This window comes from Gigantopelta aegis, chromosome 10, assembly GCF_016097555.1.
Source record: "Gigantopelta aegis isolate Gae_Host chromosome 10, Gae_host_genome, whole genome shotgun sequence".
NCBI classification, from domain to species: domain Eukaryota; kingdom Metazoa; phylum Mollusca; class Gastropoda; order Neomphalida; family Peltospiridae; genus Gigantopelta; species Gigantopelta aegis.
Genome location: NC_054708.1, coordinates 72,674,782 through 72,699,615, shown reverse-complemented (window position 1 = coordinate 72,699,615; position 24,834 = coordinate 72,674,782). Strand labels below are relative to the sequence as shown.

Here is a 24,834-nt window from a genome sequence, read left to right as displayed (position 1 = left end):
AATTTAGTATTTATGAAAAGAATTTGGAGAAAAGCTACGAAAATCGCCCATCTTAGATTCTCATTTAATAACCGTTGCCGGTTAACCTTTTCATTTATATCTAAAACTCTGGAGAAAATAGTTCGTGAAAACACTAAAACCACACGAACGACATATCGTTTGTCTGAAAAATAAAAATGTTATGCCCTGAATGGGTATGCATCATGTGATATTCTTTTGCAGCAAAACCCTAACAAAAAATCTGAGGACAATTTTATTCCAATTTTATTGACCTTTTAACAAGATGTTAATTTTTATTTCTTTTTAACCCAATTAAAGTATGGGGTCCCACAATAAAATTGTTTCTGCATGAAGGAATCAAAGGGTAGGAATTACACAACACATATTTGAGTATTTGGCGCCCTAGGCCACTAATATTTTGCCTCCCCATTAGTGGAAAAGTGGAATTTCATGCAGCAAGAATTTAAAAATAATAATAATACTGTTTGTTTTGGGGGTTTTCCTTCAAGACTTTGCTGCCGCCTTGGCCTGGGCTTAGTCGGCCTGTACACTATTACGGTCATACACAATGTTGAAGGCAAAATTCCAGTACATTTTAAGCACTTGAAACTAGTTCAAGCACTTCAAGCACCTGTATGAACCCTGAATACTCAATTTACAGGTAAGAACAACAATTTGAAGTTTCATTTTGTATATTTCACGAAATCTGCGATCGACACTTATCCGTTCGGAAATTAGTAATCGGAGGATACTGTTCATCTCTTATGCACCCTTACCTGTACAGATAAACTGAATATTGAGCTGGTATCCAATGAGTCTACAATGTAAACAGTTAATATAAGCCACAAGCTGGAATCCGGTGGCCCCCCAGGAAGTACAAAACTAATGGTGTCTTTGTTTCCGTAACACAGCAGAGTATCTGAAATGAGTAAACAACTTGACAATACATTGTATTACTATACATTTTCACAATTCACAATGGTAAACAAACTTTGGTTCTCATCAAAGATATTAAAGATTTTTAAACATCACGATTAGCCCCCCACTCCTTCCTCGCATCAAAAAAGAAGAAGAGAGAAATGTCTAGTCTAGTACATAATTAATATACATACTATAACGTACATATTTGACATTGTGTAATTCTGACTAGTAAAATACATTTGACAGTATGCCTTTGGGTATTTAGGCCTGCAAGAATTGGACACCCATAAAATATGTTTCAGTAGCATTTTTCATGCCTATATTGATGTAAGGTTGGTGTTAATCATTGTGGTTAACTGGTAGAAATGTATGAATGATTCATAAAAAAAAGTTTGGTTCTCTTAGATTTTGACACTGAATAACCAAAAAATTGTTTAATTTCTCCATGTCGCCAACAAGTAATTTTTGCTGACAACACGTTACAATTAACTCTTTGTTTTGCTGCAGTATTTCAGCTGGTTAACTTATATATCACAAAGTAATTGATTTCAATTGTGCTTTCATTTTATTGGATGTTATGACTGTCATAACCTAGGAGCATTAACACTAATAAAAAATAACAAATTATGGAAGGAAGGAAATGTTTTATTTAACGACGCACTCAACACATTTTATTTAAGGTTATATGGCATCAGACATATGGTTAAAGGAAGGGACAATTAAGGCATTTGGCTTGGTATGCATATTCAACGATATATAATGCACATTATTGCTTATTATCAACAAGTGTAATCGTATAGTTAATTAATAAAACAGTTAAATGTGACGGCTATTATATATAACGGGCGCAGCCATTTTGTACCATCTCAGTGAGTACGCCCTCTGGCGAGCTGGTGGTTACGTAATACTTAACGCGTATCGTCAGGATGAAAGAAAGAAGTGTTTTATTTAACGACGCACTCAACACATTTTATTTACGGTTATACGGCGTCAGACATATGGTTCAGGACCACACAGATTTTGAGAGGAAACCCGCTGTCGCCACTACATGGGCTACTCTTCCGATTGGCAGCAAGGGATCTTTTATTTGCGCTTCCCACAGGCAGGATAGCACAAACCATGGCCTTTGTTGAACCAGTTATGGATCACTGGTCGGTGCAAGTGGTTTACACCTACCCACTGAGCCTTGCGGAGCACTCACTCAGGGTTTGGAGTCGGTATCTGGATTAAAAATCCCATGCCTCGACTGGGATCCGAACCCAGTACCTACCAGCCTGTAGACTGATGGCTTGCCACGACGCCACCGAGGCCGGTCGTCAGGAATGAGCCTTAGAACTAGAGAAACACAATCTACCTGTTTTTTGCGGGATAATAAATAGTCATACACTGCAATGTTCTGTAATAATACACATCCCAGTAAGCCAGCAAGAAGTATATCCAGCACTATATATAATATTTTTCAGTACAAAATAAAATACCATTGTCAAAGTGGCTACACAACAAGTCGAAATAATTAACAATGTTTTGTCCATGCATTAACCTACGTACTGAAATGATACACGGAGTGTTTTCTTAGTCTATGCTGTTAGTTGTTTCTACCTGTAATTCCGGATTGGAAGGTGTGTATTTGATTGGTAACCAGATGAGCCAATTAATTGACGCTGTCTAGACACAAAAATACATACCGTTATTGTGGAATATTACCTGTCGCCCCTAAAATGGTAATGGACATGGTTTATTACTGTAAATAGTTCTGTAAAACTATTGATTAAGTACTGACCAATTACGTAGTCCCAAAGAAAAGAAAATTATCACTTGGGTATCGTGGGTTGTCGTTTTTGCTCCAATATAACATATCAATAGGCCTAATAGTGTACATTTTTCCTTTGGATTATTTAACAGAGAAAAATACTATAACCCCATTTCGTTCCGTTAATGCAAATTGAAATATATTTAGTTTAATAGTTTATTATATTATTAAGTCATTTATGCTGTTTTACAAGTCAGGTTGATCAAAGAGAAGCGCCTTGTCGAAAATTACTGCTTTTGTTTACACTGTACATACAGGAGATGGTCAGGAGCTGACGTCACTTCGCCCCAAGCTATCCCACCGGACGTCCCAAAAACGAAACAAAATGGCTGCCCCCAGTTAGCAGGAATAATCATGGTTTTTTTGTTAACTCTAAAATTACGCGTTTTTCATTTGCTAAAGTGTCAGTATGTGTTGGTGGTCCGGGTATGCATCTTTCCAACACATAAGGCTTTTGTTTGAGTTGAACCTACCTTTAAGGACCACACAGATATTAAGAGAGGAAACCTGCTGTCACCACTTCATGGGCTACTCTTTTCGATTAGCAGCAAGGGATCTTTTATATGCATCAACCCACAGACAGGACAGTACATACCACAGCCTTTGTTACACCAGTTGTGGAGCACTGGCTGGAACGAGAAATAGCCCAATTGGTCTACCGACAGGGATCGATCCTGCACCGACTGTGCATCAAGCTGGGCTACGTCCCGCCCCTAACAAATTACAGTGTTCTAGCTAGCAATAAATAGAGGGGCGCTGCGCCCTGCCCCCGTTTTGTGCCGCCCTGCCATGTTTTTCTCCGCACACCGCCCCTGATTATTGCCGCCCTGCCCTAATTCATTGTCAAACAAAAATACAAAATCTTGCTTTCCTCTCAAAGCGTGTACATTGTTGTTACGAGTCTGAATTCCCAACTAAAAAACGTTTGACAATACATTGTTTGGCCACAGTTGTGAAAGCCGACAGCAGTAACGTGACATGTTTTTTCCGTTTCTATTGTTAGTCGATATGACTGCAGACGAGCGGACAGGCAGTCTTACAAAGCTTGAATGCGAAGTAATCCTCACACCGTCACGCACGTAACCACACACCACCTAGCAAACACCTAGTTGAAAGTAGACCATCATGATAAACTTTGACAGAACGTCAAATGCGAAATTTATTTTGATAAGTAAATTTTTGAAACTAATTGTTGCCTTTGCAAATACCCAGACCAAGATACATATAGTTTTAACTGATGTCAGTAGTCCTTATCAATGACACATTGATTGCATCTTTATAATATGGCACAGAGTAAACTAGCAACACTGGTTATTTGGTCTATGAAGGCTACTGGATGTCAAACATTTGGTAATTTTTTAATTTAGTCTTAGAGAAAAACCCGCTACTTTTTTCCATTAGTTTCATCGTTTATATACACCATCCCACAGACAGGATAGCACATACCACGGCATATTCCAGTCGTGTTGCACTGGCTGGAACGATATTTTTTTAATAGTGTCTATATTTAGTACATTAGTACAATAATATTGCATACGGCGATGAATGTACTGTTTCATCAAACATCCAAATTTAAGAATAATAAATTTGGGTTTAGAAATTGATTGTCCCCCTCCGTCCAAAAACGTTTTGTAAATTAAAACCAGCATAGATATTCCTACATATATGATATTTATGAATGTAAAAAATTCGATCATATCCAGCACTTGCCTCCAAAATATGATTTTCGCCTTAAAAATGCCCTACAATTAAATTAGCGCCCTGCCCCATCAAAATCCTAGCTAGAACACTGAATTATGTGTAAGAAAGTCAATTAAGGCATCGTAAATTGAGATTTCCATGGAGCAAAACCCTCCCAGGCAATTAAAAAACAAAGATTGATCAAATAACAGTTGGGTTCCCAGGTCTGTTCTTGACATTTGTTTAAAATATTTTCTTTCCAAACAAGTACCAGACTTAACATACCACAAGTTACACGACATATTTGGCTGTTCTTCCATAACCATACCTGATTTGCCCTTCTTGTCTTGGAAGATTCTGTATGTCAACGGTGCATCAATATCCTTGTAACCAGGACAGGACACAATGAAGTTTGTAATGAGAGCCTGGCCCGATGTGGGAGTTATGGAACACGACCCATTTTCAGGGGAATCATTGGTGGTAAACGAATACATTATTTTTATCCATGCTGTATTGTTGTTATAATAAACTAAAAACAAAACAAAACAAACAAACAAAATTCAGAAATCTCATCACATGAAATTAATATTATATTTTCTATGAATACTGGTACTACTAAATACTGTATAGAGTTTTTCATACCAGAAATAAATGTTGTTTGAATTTATTCAAATGCAAGTCACAAAATCAACTCTTTAAGTAAGTGAGAAACATATAATTACATGTAAGAGATAAATTATACCTACACATATGTATCTTTACCAGGAAAGTTTGTTTTAGTAACTTCAGTTTGGGTTGACATAAAAACAAACTAAAAAAGTGTTTTGGCAACCACAAAAATGCTCAGTTTTCATGTGCAATTTGTGAAATATTGATCAAGATATCAATAAAATATTAATAATTATCCATACTATAAATGGATAATGAAGTAATTCTTGATCAATTCATTGGTAAGCTACATGTAGATGAGCACATGATTTTTGTGAGCAATGTCATCTTTCCCATGTAAATGGTGCAAAATGTTCTAACATAGTGGGATGTATTCTTTCAAATAACAATTTTGCATTACCTATGTTCTAAAAACAGTAGCGTCCTGCACATGATACTTAATAGTCACAGATGCTTCCTGCTATGTTGACTGAAATGTGGTGTATAGCAGTTTGTTACTATTGTCATCTATGTGATTTCATTTGGTAGTACTTGTATACACTGTACACTCTTTGTCGATGGAACTTTGATACCAGGTGTTAAATTCCCACTGTGTTTTAAACTTTTATTCACTGTAGTATGTAAAGAAATTTATGATAAAGCGATTATTTTATTTACTATCGATCCACTCAGTATGCAATATGTCATTAAATCTTCTTACTTTCATATACATACCTTGTTTGAAGGAAGGGATATACACATTTTAATTACAGTGATCTGGTGTCAGACGTATAATTAAGGACCACACAGATAATGAGAGAAAACCTGCTGCGGTTACGCTGCAGGTTTATCTTTCCGATTAGCAGCAAGGGATCTTTTATATGCAGAATCCCACTGACAGGATGGAACACTGGCTGGAATGAGATATAGCCCAGTGGTTCCACCGACAGACCTATGTTTTATGCCCAATAGCCAACATCTCTTTGTGATGCACCCTGCGTGCATAGTGTCTACTAAACACCCTGATGAAAGTCTACTTAACTCCCTGTGTAATATCTACTTAACACCCTGTTTAACGTCTACTTAACACCCTGCTTAATGTCTACTTGACAATATGTTTACTAATGTTTGCTCTGTCCTCCACAACAGAACAAATGTTGTACTCACCTTTAACTTCAAATGTGTACATGGATGTTGCAATGAGTGTCCCTGGTAACAACACCATTGTTTTTTTCTTATTTCCAGTAGGTATATGTAGTGTCTCTTTTGGTTTGTCATCCGACACTGACCATACATTTAAATGCCACTTGTATGCTGATATTTTTATTGCATATTCCTCACACATGTCACAATCTGTTTCCAGTGCCATAAGTTTGGATGGAAGGATTTTCTCATCATTACAATTCGACACACATCTGGAAAAATAATGCTTGAGAATGCATGGCTTATTAATTGTACCCAATCTACAATATTTAACAAGAGGCCTATCAGTCAAAGAGCTCTGAACCCCATACATACATACATACATACATACATACATACATACATACATACATACATACATACATACATATATATATATATACACACATATACATGTACACACACAAACATACACGTATAATAATTATTTTATCTAGCAAGACCAAAAGGCTGTGTCTGCATCCACATGAACATGGCTGGCACTGTAATCTGTTTGGCACAAAACCTTTCGTGCTAACATTGCAACCCGATTGTTTAGGCACATTAAATGGGGAGGGCAGGGCCCCAACCATGAGTTCCAGTTTTAAAGTCTGCTGATAAAGCAAACTTAATAAAAATTCACAAATTCAAACATTTTGAAAATACAGGTGTATCTTTTCATCAGTTTGTGAAGATTACCCCTGTAATAAATAACTAAATTTCAGAACTATCCAATCAAAACTCTTGGAGAAGATAGACTTCAATGGAAAAGTTGACAGACAGACAATGAATGGAAAGATGTACAATGCAGTGTTTTTGCTGGGTGAAAATTAAAGGAGGGTGGCCGCACGGCACCACACCCTTCAAGAGAGAGAGAGAGAGAGAGAGAGAGAGAGAGAGAGAGAGAGAGAGAGAGAGAGAGAGAGAGAGAGAGAGAGAGAGAGAGAGAGAGAGAGAGAGAGAGAGAGAGAGAGAGAGAAAGAGAATGGGGGAGGGGGCAGCAGAAACAGAGATGCAGACAACAAAAAGAGAAACAAAAGGGATTCACACAAATTCATAGCTATTGAAATTTAGTTGTTTTTATCATCTAAATTTGTTACTTTCTGTAAAAACTATGTTTTTCATCTCTGATGGTGAGTTTGAGACTGAAATATTGACTGAACCACCATACCTTATTTTGGCATCTGGCTTGGTTACATTAGTGATGAAGACTATCACTGATGCTGTCACACTAAGCAGGCGCGGTTTGCTCACCCTGACAGTAAAATTGTATTTCTGCTCCGGAGCTATTGTGTTCTTTGGTATTTTCAGGATAGATCCTATTAAAAAGAAAGAAATATTTTGTTTTCAATACCTCAGAGCAATTAACCTAAGGCCTAAAATAAACCGAAGCTGGGTCTGGTGTATTTTGACATCTGGGTCTGTATCTGTAACATGTGATCAATATATATTAATGAGTGCATATCTTTAGATAAAGTTACTTCTATATAAATACAGTAAAGTACTCTTATAACGAACTGCAAGGAACCAGGAATTCATTATAGCAGTAGTTCGTTGTACACATTTACAGAAGTTAGCTATTTTCGTTCAGGAAGTCGGCCATTTTGGATCTTTTAAAATTAAACACCATAAACACAAGAATTAGTGAGGTGGGTTTTTAAAAAAATATTTCATTTAGTATCACCAATAGAAGCAAGTATGGAAATAAATACAGCATGTTGAATCAAATGAGTGTTCAGTCAGTCATGTTTTGAAACAAAGTTGCTTATTTTTGCCTGCTTAGTAAGCATTGGTCTCATAGACTTACAGGCTGTAGCGATGTCAGCAACTGAATGAAACACAGGCAAAGCTAGATCAACTGTACTTTGGAAAAACAGTCTTATTGTATCCAGTGCACTCACGGTCTCACTCACAGTAGGTAGTGTGCATACACAGGTCTCCTCAGCGTCCAGTTTATCTCTGTATCAAAATACATGTGCACACCATCACGTTTGGCAATAATGTCTTTAATAATATCGTCGTCAGTCGGCTGCTCAGTAATAACAATATCTTCGTCACATGATGCCAAGATCGATGGGCCATGTTAATAGCCATCAAGATACAAACAGAGTGCTCTTCTTGCCTGTCATAAGCCTTTATTATGGTGCTCATGATTTCATGCCTGTAATATTGCTTCATGTTGGAAATAATACCTTGGTCCATCGGCTGAATTTTCGATGTATTCGGTGGTAGGAAAGCCAGGGTTACACTTTTCAGTCCGGGTATTTTGGGATGGGCAGGGCAATTGTTAACAAGTAATATAATTTTTAGTTTTTGCTATGTCATGGTCTTATCAAGTGACTGAACCCATTCCGTAAGTATAAACCCTGTCATACATGCCTTCTTATTGGACTCCACCGGTAAACTTCTAACATTCTTCAAACACCCGATGACTGATATTTTGTTAATATGGTTTCCTTCTGCTTCAGAATGGTACTAAGAGTGGACTTTGGAATATCAAATTCGGCTGCTATATCTTTCTTTGATTTTCAGCCGGATTCAATAGCTGATATAATTTGGAATTTCGTATTTAGATCAAGCGCTTTTCTCTTACGTGATGATTTGCTGTCCGTCATGATTGCACATCTACCGAATACTGTTCAACATTTCATAATATTTGTATTACCGACCTTCAAAACAAAATATCCGATTATTTAACACTAATTACAATGACTGTATAGTGAGTTGCATGTGTCAGTCTTATTGTTGGATACTGACACTTAAACAAGCACATAATAGCAGTGAAGAGAGAACAGATGATTAATTGCTTAATACATTAATCCCTTAACTGATACCAATCTACTACGTACGGACAAGTGGACGTTATCTGATCCGACTTTTCAGTGCCGTCGTTTTGGATGCATTGCCGTTAATGCTACTGATTGACAAGATGCTTACCGGGCTCGGTGGTGCAGTGGTTAAGCCATCGGAATACAGGCTGGTAGGTACAGGGTTCACAGCCCGGGTACTGGCTCCCACCCAGAGCAAGTTCTTAAAGGCTTAATGGGTACATGTAGGTGTAAGGCCACTACAACTAGCCCACTGTCCTGGACAGACAGCCCAGATAGCTGAGGTGTGTGCCCAGGACAGTGTGCTTGAACCTTAATTGGATATAAGCACGAACATAAGTGGAATGTAATGAAATGATAAGGTGCAAGTAAGTTGCATGTTTCAGTCTTCTTGTTGGAAACTTGAAAAATGTCAAGGAAGCGATAGGGACTTAAACAAGCAAACAAAAGTAGTGAAGTGAAAACATACCGTTAATTGTTCAATACATTACTCCCTTAATTGATGCCAATCGACTACATAAATACATGCGGATGTTATCTGACTGATCTTATCAGTATAGTTGTTTTTTATATATTGCCGTTAACGCTACTGATTGATAAGGTACAAATAAGATACAAAAATATTATGATCGGTTTGCTGTATGTGCACTAATTTACACTAAAAGTCACAATTTTGACAAAAAATTGTGTTCTTTTTAACAGTTAATTCGCTATACATATTTCGTTATATACATTAAAATTTATTAATACTATATAGGTGGAAAACTCGGGTCTTTACAATCAGTTCGTTCTAACTGGTAGTTTGTTGTAAGCATGTTCATTCTAAAAGTACTTTACTGTACCAGAAATAAGTACGAGAAGTTGACAGTGATTCATAAATTCCTGTTGTTTATTAGAAAAATGAAAGAATAAGGTTCGAATATTGAGTAGCTGCCAGTCTGGCACTGTGAAAACATAGCACATGTTCTACATGTATGTCGTCTGTTGCCAGATCTGTAGTTTGCTCCAGCACAGACGCAGTGATTTTTGTTACATTCGATTTGGTGCATTTTATTTTCATCTGGTACTATACTCGCAAGACCCAGACCCAGATCCCATGTGTTTTGGGCCTAGTTAGGCTACTTGGTGTCTAACACATGGTTATTTTGATGTCTGGTTGACAGAGAGTAAGATGGGTACTGCCACCATATAAGCCAATCCTATTGATAGAGCAGCAAGGGATCATTTACATGCACTTTCCCAGACAGGAGAGTTACACATACAATGTACCATGGCATTTGACATATGTATTACGATGTATCAAAGTTTAGAAGGTTGAGCGCAGGTATTTTGTAAGACTGGGATATTTACATAAAACAAAAGTAGGAATAGCATTTTTAGCTCATTGAAAAAATAAAGTTCACAGTAAAATAGATTTAAATAGTATATAGTTAATAGTTAACTATACTCTTCAGGCCTCACACGAGGTCAAAATCATAGAGCGAAGTCACTTCTCTCTCAAACTTTAGAGAGGGCGAAGTTTTTAACAGCAGGGAGACTTGAATTTTTAATTTGAAAAATAAAATACGCAAAGAGAGTTATCTTGATACAGGTGCAACTTTTACAATCTGTATTTTAAATTTCTATTATTGTTTGTTTTTTTACCATCTGTACTGCTAATTGATGAATATGTGCTCTATAGGTTTTGTTTTAAAATCACCTTTCCATATGTCGCCGCCTTTAGAAATAATGAATTGTAATTGAAAAGCACTAATTTAACTGTTTATAATTCATTCACTCACAAGTTTGTCTTCTCATTTCACGTAATAACTACTCCATGCAGAGTATGGTGCTATTAGATTAATCTACCACGGTCAAGCTTCGATTACAGTTTCTTAGTTAATACACTGTGGAGTTGTCACACTGAATGGGTACTAGTATCCGTGAAGGTGTGAAAATTGCTTATCTGCTGCACCTTGTCACTGTTGTTTACAATAAAACAAAATTGTAGAATTTACAGTGGCCACTAAACACGGGCACTCTAGCGACTTTGGGATCCAGTTTAAGTGGCCGCTGGGTGTGTAAGACGGTAAACGGACAAAACCCCACCCGGAAAAAACCCCACTGGATAAAACCCCACTGGAAAAAACCCCACTCGGACATAACCCCACACAGAAAAAACCCCACTCGGACATAACCCCACTCATATATCTCAATATATAACAAAATCGTATATACAGTATTTATTTTTTATTGAAACAAGTGTAATCTAGCCTACTTCCACCTCACACAGTGGCCGATGCCTTTCAGAACTTCCGAAATGGACTTGATGTCATCCCGTCTGTCAGTGCAGAGGTTATGGAGCTTCGTCTGCAGCTTCTTTATGTGGTGTCGTACCCGTTTTGCAGGTCGTTCACCACGCTCATCCATAAGTCGTGCAGTAGCAGCCTGGGTTTGATCCTTCCGAATGCTGTCTATGGCTCTCCAGATGGTTGGGTGGGCATGTCCAACTAGTTTCGCAAAGGAATTGTTCCACCCCTCACATATGTTATTGGTTCTGGATCCACCTTTCAATGTGATGGTGTGCACATTCCAGATGGATGGTGCGTACGCAGGGGGAATACGGCGCATACGAAGAGGAGGTACAGATCCATCTGATCGTTGAGGAGGCTGAATACGGCGATAAGATCCTGACACATAAGTGCTGTCAAAATACACGAGCAAGGGTTCCAGCCCATCAGGGGTGTTGTCACGCAGATAGGTCATCCCCTCTGGTACATCATTAACTGGTAGGAATGCCAGTCCATCAAGCATACCACAGAAAAGCTTAACATCCTTCTCTTCCCGATAGCGTTGAACAAGGCCGAGACTCTGTATTTTCCTCCACGTGCTCTGCGTAAGATGGTAGAAGCATCCATGAACATTGACTTGTGGACCAAAGGTTGTTATTACTGCATTCATCACAGCTTGTTCAAAGTCGAGGGTGACAGTTACAGGATCAGCCTGGAATCCTAGCTCGCTGCAGCGATCCTGAATTGATATGAATAGTTCCTCATATGTGGATTGGTGCTTGTTTGGTAGAAATGCATACACACACGTCACAGCTGACTCACCGAGTGGAACACGAATCACATACAGCTGAGTAAACAACAGTGGAGCAACAGTGAATGTTCCATCCATAAACCATGACTCAGAACTGGCAAGGTGACGTAATCCGTCATCAGTCCCGAACACTAACATACGATCAGAGGAATCCACACCGTTGTCATATATGAGAAATCTGTCTCCATCACTTGAAGTGGTCCATTCATCATCTAGCTTGAGATCACGGAGCGAAGTGGGGTTCTTGGGCATATGTTTAGCCCGTTCTCGACGCAGTGCACGTTTGATGTGATCAGGTTTACCGAGTTCTGCGCGTACATCTACAGGTGTGTCACTGATGGAATCGACTAGGAGCTGAGTAAGTGTACCACGTGATGTGCCAGCACGCTCCTTCATGGCTGAACGCAGCTTTGCCACTGCTACAGACTGATCCTGTGGATCATGGCTATGTTGTGTGAAACTAACGATGGTCTTTATCTGGAAAGATACAAAGTCAAATATTCAGGCTTTAATTTAAATCTACCTGGACTTGGGTAATCTCGGCCCGTAACTAATTTTGAATACATTTCAATGCTAAAATAATAATAATAATAATAATAATGTTGCATATTAAATTTAAAGAAACAGCATATACATGTGCATACCATAAATATAACATGTATTGGGGAAAAGGTGGTCAAATTAATATCTATCTACCTACACACATACAAGATAGTTATGATAACATAATTACCTCCAGGTCTGAAGTCACACCGCCTTCACAAGTAAATGCAGCTCTGCTGGAACACTCCCATCGAATATTCTTCCTGGCATACCTCTTAGTATACAAGTAGCCTTCGTGAATTAGCTTGAGACCACCCTTGTTGTTCTTGATAACTTCCATAGTTGTATTTACAGTTCTCAGGAAATGAATACTGACGTAGTATTCTTCAACCTTATAAGGGGTCCATCTGATGTAGAATTTATGACATACCCAATCAACAATGGGAAGCCCTAAATCCATGATTTCCTTGATCTCTTAGAAGAAAACCTGGCCTCCTTAATCTCTTGATCACAAAGTTCAGATAATCCTTTGTCATGGAGATCAATGCAATCAGTGCAACACTTGACTGATCAAAATACAAATGTAAACTTTATTCTTTATCATAATCTATTTTGTGAATTTTATTTATAATTTTATTCTTCCAAAACAGAAATTTCAACTTTATTTCACAGTGGGGTTTTGTCCATTTTTCTCATTTATTGATGGGGTTATGTCAGAGTGGGGTTTTTTCCAGTGGGGTTATGTCTGGGTGGGTTTTTTTCCAGTGGGGTTTTATCCTGGATTCGTGTAAGACAGGTCACCGCTTATTATGAGTGCATATACATTACAAATCCGCTAGGACAGGTTTGCCTGTAGGATTTTATAATTTCGACATCTGCTTTGTATGTTGAATGTATTCATTATGACAAAGTCTACGTAAAACTAGTTAATTATTCCGCGCATTTCTTTTCACGTCGAGGTCTGCTGCTCCAAACGAATTTTTTTTTTCAATGTATTTTCTGGTGGAGCATGATCCAAACTCCCTAAAAAAATTAACTCGCCATAGTCTAGATCCCCACCCTTGTACAATTTCCAGCACATTCGCCTGACAATACGCTTCAACAGTCAGTAGCACGTTTAGGTCATCTATTAGTGCCAGACACGGTGCTAGACCGTCTATCTGTGAGCCTGTCGCATGATTTTGTGGCGCCAGTCTCTCTTCAAACTCTCAGACACTTCACACTTAATTATTATCTATGAAAAGGTGTTCCTCAAGTTCTTCACCATTCATCCGTGATGTGTACATTGCAAGTGATGATTATTTTTAAAAAGGCGACACAGATTTCGCCTTACGGTGACTGGTAAGGCGAAGTCAGTCTGGTCAGAGCGAAGTTTGGCCTCACTTTGCCTGGTCGCGTGAGCCCTGCTCTTCAAAAAAACAGTAGAGGAACTCTAATAAGAATTTACAATTGCCAAAATTGTAAGGTATATGAATTGTTGGAAATGGTTATATGATAACAGTGAATTAATTGCGCAAACATTACAACTGGTAGTTCAGTATTACAGCAGTAAATCGCAAATTCAAACAATAAAAATGACTAAAAACAAAACAATAACAACTGTATGATCAACAGAATGAAAAAGATTGACAGAAATAATGTTCCAGTGCTTAATGGAACTTCCTGGAAATTGTCAAAATCGAGAATGACACCCCACACATGTGTACTGGGCAACTGCGTGATGCATGTGCAAACTATGGAATGTGTTTCGGTGTGTTGATAAACAGACCTGAACTAGGATGTCTGTGGTCAAAACGTATAACATTTAAGCCACACACCCTAGTTCCATCCAGCGAAAATAAATTATAATTTGGTTAATCTACAAACCTGTAACACACTTAGATAAAGTTTTTATCAAATGGAGTGAAAAAGCAGGTTTTATATCGATAAATACCATGGGAATCCCCATGTCCCAATTGCTTGAAATAATTTTGAAAGTTTGTATTCTGATGTCACCGGTAGATGTCGCTCGAAGCACAACAATGCCTACGTCACGACAAATTTCACAGATTGTTGGGGTGCGTTCTTTTCACCTCTCCTGGACATGTTTCAACTGTTCTGTCCTGGTTGTATCCCCTCTCCAGATATCGTAGGACTTAGCAAAATTATTGGTTTTAAGGGTTTGTAACATTTTGTATTCAGATACTTACTTGTCTGAACTTTATTGTTACTGAAAATGTTCACGAACTGTGAAGAAAAATCTCACAAATGAACAACAGCAAATCGGATGTTGATTGCGCGAACCGTGCACAAGAAAACAAACCGAACCAAAATGATAACGGGCACGTGGTATACCAACGTCTGTGACATTGAAATTGAAATATCCCGTCTAAAAATAGACTAGACCTTGTCTGCTCAACGTTTTTTCTCTCAGACACACGTGAGTTTTTCAGAAATACGAAAAATGCATTTTGTGGTATTACAAACACCAGGATTATCAGGATTACCAAAAAACACTTCAGGTGAATGGAAATGTATATTCTAAATAATAAACGGTAAGTAAAGTGCAATTTTATTTGTGAAAAAATGGGTTTAATAGCGAAAAACAACGCCGTAATGGTTAACAACTAGCCGTAACTAGGGTGTGTCCCTTTAATATTTCAGGTTCACCTACATACATGTATATATATTATGAAGTTAGCACTTAACAACACCTAAACAAATTTAAGTACAGCTATTCTGTGTCTGATATAATGACATGATGGATGGACACAATAAGACCTGAATTAATGGACTTTTTAAAAAACAATATCATAATATAGCCACACCACATACACACCAAATAAACACATATACTTACATATAGCAAAGGTGAAATTTTTTTCAGTTTACAAGATCAGCATGTACCAGACAACAAAAAGAAACAAAATTTAAAATACCTTTTATTGGCAACATATCATTAATTACTTGGATATACTGCCCAAATTCACAATAGTTTCTGGTTGACAATACTGGCACACAGAACCATTCATAACTGAAATAGGAAAAACAAAAGAAAGGGATTTTTGGGGTTTTTTTTAATAACACCACTAGAACACATTGATTTAAATATAGTCTTAGAGTGGAAACCTGCTACATTTTTCCATTGGTAGCCAGAGATCTTTTGTATGCACCATCCCAGAAAGGATAGTGCATACCACAGCCTATATGATATACCAGTCATGGTGCACTGGCTGGAATGAGATATAGCCCAATCAGCCCACTAACAGGGATCGATCCTAGACCAACCGTGCATCAAGCGAATGCTTTACCAGTGGGCTACGTCCCTCTCCGCAACAAAACAAATAATAATAATAAAATATTTACATCATTCAAAATCAAACAAAGGTATTTCATCATTGTTAATTTTCAAGAATTTTAAAAAAAAGAGGTAAGTTATGATATAAAAGATTACACAAATGAATATTTACAAGTTTTTACTGACCTCAAATTGCATTCCCCTGCCTCCCCCTCCACAAAAAACAACAACAACATATTAAAAATAAAAGATTGGCTCAACATTGAATTAAAATGTCTAAAGCATTTTTTACCATATGTGTGTGTGTGGTGTGAATTGTTTATGTATGTATGTATTGATGTATGAATATCTATATATTGTATGTTTGTCGGATTTGACTATTACATACATAAATATTAACGCACTGGTGCAGGGGAGAGTTGAATCCTTTGTGGCCTCACAAATTGTCTCATGCCATTGCTGGGACTCGAACCTGTGGCACTGAAACACCCACAACTTGCAAACTTGCTACGATATGTTCTGAGCTATTGAGACATCCTTATGTATGTATATATGTACTGATGTATGAATATCTATATACTGTGTTTGATTGAAAACATATTTTATTGCATACAATATATATATACAAAAGGATTGGGCACAAGTTATCCAACTTACGAAGCAAACATTAAATTGTACAATAATGGTGACTGCAATTTTCAATAAATAAATAAATCAATCAATTAAAGTAAACATTTGTGAAAAACCACTGAATAAACTGAAAGGACAGGAAAGGAATAGAAAAGAAATAGAAGTAATCGATGGTTTAATAATGAATATTCATTATTAATATTTTATCTTCTCAGACAGTCCAACTGGTAAAAAAACGTAACAACAAATAAATGATTCCACACCACACACTTGCTGATGCATTTCTCCATCAAACTCAAAATCATTTCCTTTTAGGCTTAATTCTAACAGCTCAATAATGTTTTTATCTGGTCTGTTTGAATCTGGGTACTTATCAAATACTCACTTAACTGAATTAATGCTTGCATCAATACGTACATTGGTGTACATAGGAGTCAATATAAAGGGCAACTAAAAATGAATCTTTTGGGATTTTGGCATGTGTGTGTGCATGTATGCGCAATCAGACCTTGTTACAATGACCATGTTTGTCCCTGGGTCAGAGCTTCATCTACCATAGTCTAAATTCCTGCTGCAAAATGTCCTGCTTACATGTTTACATTTCTTGTCATGTTTGTTTTTACTTCATTTTTATTATAAACTGGTTTATAATTGGAATACATGCTTCCAACATGTTTACTGATGGCTACGTTTTCCAAAACCAGCAGGGTGTTTTGTTATTTCTTTGACGGTATTGTACACTACCATTACCAACAAAACAATCTTAAAATATGTATTTATTTACTGTATCATGTTCCTGCAATATAACATTCAGCAACTTGGCACAGAGCTTGTACAATGTGCCCCTGAATACCTCAACTGTTGAATCGGCCAAAACACTGAATATGATATCCCATTTGGAATACATTGTGCCACTTCGATTATTTAACATTATGTGTGATTCGCAAACACAGTTCGAAATGCCCATGTGTCATCAGACCGATACAGTAAAATAAAATGTATGTTATATTAACAACTTCAGTGCCTGAAATACATGTACCAGTTAGTGGTCTGCGAAAAGCAGTAATTGTTTTAGACCTAGTATCAGGTGAAACAGTAATTGAACTATTAAAACCATTAAAAAAATCGCAGTTAATTTTTTAAGAAACAGATGTACAATGCATGTTTATCTCACCTGTATTTAGCTCATAAGTCTGTTATATTGTAATTCCATAATGGTTTAAAATGCATCTCAGAGGTCCCAATTTTCCACAAATGTTTAAACCCTTCATTCACCCTGTGCTGTTTTATTTCCAGAAGGCCATACAAAAAATAACAGCAGGCCATATTTTACTTTCACTTTCAAGCCCTGAACTTGGTTTAAATTTAAACTGCCACATAACAGAATTACATTTTTGTAGGTGAATGTTTCACTCACAGTATCGTGCCCTGCAAACAACTTGTCTGATTGGACATATGTCATATCATTTATACTGTTCATCTATATATACTGAACAAAATAAAAAACTTCCGCTAACTTTGCTTGAACATAACTTGATGAAAACAAACCGGGGGAATAATTGTTATATATGCGTTTAAAGAGTGTTCCATGATGCATCGTCTGGTGCAAAAATTATGGCCATAGGTTAACAGAAACTGGGAGAAATTTTGACCAAGTGTGGTAGGGGTTAAAAAAAAAAACACCCACTTAATAACGGGTATGACCACCTCTTGAATTGACCACTGCAGTGCATTGCAGGCGCATAGAATTGACTAAAGTGTGGATTTCTGCCTGTGGAATATTGTTCCATTCCGAATGAGCGCTTGACGAAGTTCGTTGACGTTAGCGGGTGGGTTGGGACGACGCGTCAATCGTCTGTCCAGACTATCCTAGACATGTTCGATGGGGTTGAGATCAGGAATTTTAGCGGGCCAGTCATCAATGAAATCAATGTTATTTGTCCTAAGAAAATTTACAGTGTCTCTAGCTGTATGAGAGGTGGCATTATCATGCTGAAAAATCGAGATGTTGGTGTTGTTATGGAACAGAGGAATGACGTGATGAGCGAGAATGTCATCGCGGTAACATTGAGCATTTAAATTGCCATCAATGACGACTAGTGGTGAACGATAACCATGGGCAGTGGCTGCCCAGACCATGACACAACCCCCACCCCCGAAACGATCTCGTTCAAGAACACAACAGTCAGCATAGCGTTCATTTCTCCTATGGTTGACGCGCACCCTGCCATCACCACGTTGTAAAGAAAATCTGGATTCATCCGGAAAAAACCCGGTATTCCAGCATCGCCGTATCCAACGAGTGTGTACACGTGCCCAATTAAGACGATTTAGACGATGACATTGCGTTAAAACGCATCCAACGTAAGGACATCGTGCATGTAAACCGTTCTCCCGCAGACGATTACGAACAGTTTGCCCACTGATTCGGTTATTATGAAGCCCAGGTGTGTTAGCAGCAGTAGCAGTGGCAGTTTGGAATCGATTGCGCAAATGCGTGTTCATGATATAGCGGTCTTGACCATGCGTTGTAACACGTGGATGTCCATGACATGGCAAGTTGTTGGTGCTTCCTGTCGTTCGAAATTTTACGCGAAGATTTCGTATCGCTCGACTAGAACTTCCAACATGCCTTGCAACGTCTTCTGTCGACATGCCAGCATCAAGCATGCCAATCGCCCTCAAAAGTACCCGGTCTCCGGCGGCAAATCGCCGCCTGAAACAGCTTTTGCCGCCGCCTACTTTTCGTTGATGGTAAAAAAAAAGTGCCAAAATAGTTGTTTATTCGTCTTGAAACGCAATTAGTTCACATCAAATTTTTTATCAAGCAGCATTACCGCCAGACCCCCCGCTTTGCCCCCTGCTATCATCACTGTTGTAGCCTGCTATTTCTTAAACTATTGAGGGCGCTGACACGGGACATGTCGAACCATGCATGCACGTCACATTGAATTTCACATTGTCGACGATTAACAATGCAAACATAATCGATAAAATTCATGCATCCTGATAATACAGCTCAAGGCTAATACTACCTATTTAATTTCATTACACAATGAATTCTTTAACACAACAACTACTATATGTACAAATCGGAAGTTTCTTTTTTTGGTCAGTATATATTCAATTAAGCTTCAAGTACCCTGTTCTGGGCACACACTTCAGCCATCTGTACTGCCTGTCCAAGACCGTGGGTTAGTTGTTAGTAGTTAGCCATACACCTACCCAACGAGTTGCTAAGCTTGCTCTTGGTGGGAGCCAGTACTGGGATGTGAACCCAGTACTAACCAACCTAAATTAAGTCCGACGGTTTAAACAGTAATTTAACCATCGAGGCCAGTTGCACAAGATGCACCTTAAATACTGCTGGTCTCTTTCAAAAGAAATTTTTCAAAAGAAATTATTCGGGTGGGTCAAATAAAAATGGAGATTGAGATATTTGTCCTAATTAATGGATAAGTGGATGCGAAGTGTTAATACAGAACTCCGATTTAAAACAATTTTACTTCCCTAATACACAGGTTTTTAATATTTCTATTCTGCAATGTTAATACACACACCTGAAACCAGAAGTATCACCAGTGTTTGGATCCTTGCTTTCTGAAGCATCAAGAAGTAATGGCTGAAAAACTCGAACAACCTGTCTTTGTCCTTCAGGCTTAATGATAAGGTCCACTGGAAATGGTGTTATTCTGAAATATCCCTGAAGAAAAGGTTATTAAATCCATTGAATCTAGTGTTTGAGATACAGGTATACTTATGTACGTAACTGAATAACAAACAAGGGGCGGGACGTAGCACAGTGGTAAACCGCTCGCCTGATATACACGGTCGGTCTGGGATCGATCCCCGTCGGTGAGCCCATTAGGCTATTTTTTATTTCACCCAGTGCATCACGACTGGTATATAAAAGGTCGTGATATGTGCTATCCTGTCTGTGCGATGGTCAGGTTTCACACACATCCTGGAAAACCCTGGAAAGTGCTTAATTTTTTTTTTTACCCTGGAAATTCCTTAAATGTCCTGGAAAAGTCAGTTTACCTCCTGGAAAGTCCTGGAAATTTGAAAAAAAAATTCTAATTTTTTTTTAGTGATGTTACAAATACATAAATAATCGCGTTTGACTTAGGTACCCCTCCCCCAAAAGAAAGAAAGAAAACCCCCCACAAAAACAATACCTAAACTCATCGATGATTATGAGGTTGACTGCCATTGGTCAGTTGTTGAGCAGGCAATACTGTGTTGGTTTATTTGGTCTATAGATAGGTGTAGTGGTGCTCGTTAGAGCACGAGTAGATAATCTGAGATGGCGACACAATTCTTCAAGCATGGAATCCGGATTAAAAAATATATACCAGTATGACATTAAAAAAAGAAAAAGAAAAACAGGTAGATGTGTAAATGCCTAACGGAAAGTGTACGTTTAACGACAGGTGGCTAAAAAAAATTATTTTTAGAAAAACAAGCACACGTCTGACATCATATAAGTTGACTACTTGCATGTAAATAATTTTATGGACCTGTTAAATCCCGACAAATTCGAGTAACTGAATAAATCCATTTAGCTCGTAAACAGTGTATAATTAAGTAGGAATTAACACCTCACAAAGTGAGCCATCGCTTTAACAATGGCCCACCACTTGGGTCTAAATCCTGTGCGGGGAGTCGTGACCATGATTAATCATTTGACCGGAAAGAAGCCCATATCTTTAAATAAACCCCATCGATGTAACGTGAGATTAAGAATGACTTTAACACCATATAGATTTGCAAATGTCTCCTTTCAACAATCGTAACAGTGTATAACATTGTTACACTTGTTTCTTTTGGTGGTGTGGCCAATGTTTATTCGATCTACTTGAGCCAAGCCAAAACAAAGGAGATGTATATTTCAGAAGGTGCACGTGCATCACGCTTTGATTTAGCAGCTGAGCTTTAGCTGCAAGGATTTAATTGACAACTAATTTACACAAGGCGGCGTGGACAAGACTGGTTTAGATCATACCAATAATTATAAATGTTCTAAGCTGTTTCGTACTTGTTTGTGTGTGTGTGTGTGTATATATATATATATGTATACATGTATACGTATACGTATACGTATACACGTATACATATACATATACATATACATATACATATACATATACATATACATATACATATACATATACATATATATATATATCTATATGTATATATGTATATATATACAGTGAAACCCCACCTAACGACCACCCCGATTCTAAGACCACCCCACTAAACAGACCACTTTTTAGAAGACCGGAATATTTCCTTCATATTTAATAGTAAAAATTACCCGGTATTCAGACCACCCCGCTATTGTGGATTACGACCAGTAAAGTCAGTCCCGATCGTCGTTTTGCGTATATTTCGACCCCGCCAGTGCGACCAAATTACGATATCAATATCTCATATTTGTTCATTCCCAAGGCTGTTCATCAATAACTGATCTAAATTTAATGCTTGCTTTGTTTTAGCCGAGACTGGAACAGGTAACAGGAAGTAAAGTAAACACCAATGTTCTGTCTTTTGAAATTAATTAAAACTGTTAAAGAGAGATACACGTTTAAGTCGTTGAAAAACCGCCCATCGCAATCTGTTCACATAACCAACTTTCAGTTTCCGGAAAACATTGTCAACTGATTAATATTAATGAAGCGATGTAACGCGCTGATTGGCTGCAAGCTAGTCATCAGACTCTAGAGCCGACACTCATTCGGATTACGAGAACAGGCGTTCCACGCGTCAATTAAATAGCATTGTAACAATAAACTGTCTATACAAATTGCAATAGCCATTCCAGCGGAAAGTCGCTATGATCACGTTTGATGTTGAAAGAAACGATACAGGTCAGAAGTCGGCATGACACGTGTTTAATGCTTATGTACCTGTTGTTCAAAGATACAGCTTAAATCTACCGAGTCTAATAAAATGTGTTAATGATAATTAGGACACAATAGAATAAATTTACCGACTAATTTACTAGGAAACAAAAGAAAGGCAGAGATTTTGGATGGCTACGAGAAAAATAAAGATAATGATCGAAAACGTTTATGTGTACGTTCTCCCGTAGAACAGCTGAATACATTAATGTGGGAATGGTTTCAACGCATGCGCGGTCAAGATGTACCGATTTCAGGCCCCATGTTAAAAATGAAAGCTTTGAAATATGCAACTGAACTTGGAATTGCAGAAAGTGAGTTTAAGGCTTCAAATGGCTGGTTAAACAGATTCAGACAACGACATAATATAGCCTTTGGAATAATCAGTGGACAAAGTGCAAGCGTTTCAGACGAGGATGTCGCGAAGTGGATGGAAAAGTTGCCGGACATTGTTTCGGGTTACGCTTCGTGTGACATTTATAACGTGGACGAGACTGGACTGTTTTATCGGGCTCTACCTGACAAAACATTACGAAGGAGATGTATATTTCAGAAGGCGCACGTGCATCACGCTTTGATTTAGCAGCTGAGCTTTAGCTGCAAGGATTTAATTGACAACTAATTTACACAAGGCGGTGTGGACAAGACCGGTTTAGATCACACCAATAATTATATGTGTGTGTGTGTATATATATATATATATATATATATATATATATATATATAAGTGTGTGTGTGTGTATATATATATAGGTATTCTATTTGAGTATTAGATACATGTTTATATCACTATTTTGTACAATGTACAACAAATGTAGTTAATAAAATATTTTATTTCAACAGTTTTAGTTTACAACTTTACCATCCAAAAGTTATATCCAGAGTGGGGTGTGACTACTGTAGACCGTGTGTAACAAGTATTGTATGTTGGAGACATAGCAGCCACTGACTAAACAATCTGCTAGGGTGTCGTTAAACAAAAACTTCTTTCCAAGTCATATATTCAGACCCCTGGAAAAAGGTAAAATAGTCCTGGAAAATGAACGAAAATAGCCCTTAAAGGTCCTGGAAAATGAAACCATTTGAAGTGTATGAACCCTGGATGGTGCATATAAAAGATCCCTTGCTACTAAACAAAACAAACTTTAACTGTATAACGAACATGTTGAAGAGACTGCTTTCAAATTGGGTTTTCTGCCATTGTTAAGATGTTTCCAACTTACAATCTTTCAAAAAATTAAATAAGGAAGTTTGTTTTATTTAATGACATCATTAGAGCACATGGATTTAATAATCATTGGCTAATAAATGTCAAAATATTTGGGAATTTTGACAGATAGTCTTAGAGAGGAAACCCGCAACATTTTTCCATTATTAGCAAGGGATGTTTTATATGCTTCATCCCACATACAGGATAGCACATATCACCTTTGATATACCAGTCGTGGTGCATTGGCTGGAACGAGAATTAGTCCAAATGGGCCACCGACGGGGATATATATAAATCCTAGACTGATCGTGCATCATGCAAAAGCTTTACCACTGGTCTACATACATCCTGTACTTTTAAAAATTAAAATTACATATTACATAATTTTTCTTATTTAAAATATATGTTTGTATATTCGATGTGTTATTAATAGTCCTAATGTTTGTAATAGCTCAAACTTCATTTCTATCCCAATATACATGTATACAGGGATTCTGCAAGAGGGTACAAAGGGTAATATCTTGGAACTTAATGGATACCCAGTACATTTTTATATATAATAATATTGTATATTCGATGTGTTATTAATAGTCCTAATGTTTGTAATAGCTCAAACTTGATTTCTATTCCAATATACATGTATACAGGGATTCTGCAAGAGGGTACAAAGGGTAATATCTTGGAACTTAATGGATACCCAATACATTTTTATATATAATAATATTGTATATTCGATGTGTTATTAATAGTCCTAATGTTTGTAATAGCTCAAACTTCATTTCTATCCCAATATACATGTATACAGGGATTCTGCAAGAGGGTACAAAGGGTAATATCTTGGAACTTAATGGATACCCAATACATTTTTATATATAATAATATTGTATATTCGATGTGTTATTAATAGTCCTAATGTTTGTAATAGCTCAAACTTCATTTCTATCCCAATATACATGTATACAGGGATTCTGCAAGAGGGTACAAAGGGTAATATCTTGGAACTTAATGGATACCCAATACATTTTTATATATAATAATATTGTATATTCGATGTGTTATTAATAGTCCTAATGTTTGTAATAGCTCAAACTTCATTTCTATCCCAATATACATGTATA

General features: G+C 37.4%; 2 protein-coding genes across 4 annotated transcripts in view; both read right to left on the bottom strand.

Moving 5' to 3' along the window:
* Positions 1-24,834, bottom strand: part of LOC121382763 (polycystic kidney disease protein 1-like 2) — a 136,891-nt gene that overhangs the window by 52,851 nt on the left and 59,206 nt on the right. For all 3 annotated transcript variants that reach the window (XM_041512341.1, XM_041512342.1, XM_041512343.1), the window contains exons 19-24: positions 20,161-20,303; positions 15,612-15,706; positions 7,413-7,560; positions 6,227-6,474; positions 4,740-4,940; positions 777-919 (exon numbers count right to left, since the gene is read on the bottom strand). In XM_041512341.1, the coding sequence (XP_041368275.1) occupies positions 777-919; positions 4,740-4,940; positions 6,227-6,474; positions 7,413-7,560; positions 15,612-15,706; positions 20,161-20,303 (978 nt within the window). The remainder of the gene's footprint in view (positions 1-776; positions 920-4,739; positions 4,941-6,226; positions 6,475-7,412; positions 7,561-15,611; positions 15,707-20,160; positions 20,304-24,834) is intronic.
* On the bottom strand, positions 11,284-14,187 carry LOC121382764. The gene is made up of 2 exons (XM_041512344.1): positions 12,884-14,187; positions 11,284-12,627 (listed from the first exon to the last, which is right to left on the bottom strand). Exons 1-2 carry the CDS (start codon positions 13,151-13,153, stop codon positions 11,323-11,325), a joined length of 1,575 nt encoding a protein of 524 aa, XP_041368278.1. The 5' UTR covers positions 13,154-14,187; the 3' UTR covers positions 11,284-11,322.

Excerpts from the sequence above, each read along its gene's own strand:
- LOC121382764 (XM_041512344.1), bottom strand. The coding sequence starts at position 13,153 with ATGGATTTAGGGCTTCCCATTGTTGATTGGGTATGTCATAAATTCTAC. Across the intron at positions 12,628-12,883 it reads GTGTGACTTCAGACCTGGAG|ATAAAGACCATCGTTAGTTT; the intron begins GTAATTATGTTA and ends GTATCTTTCCAG.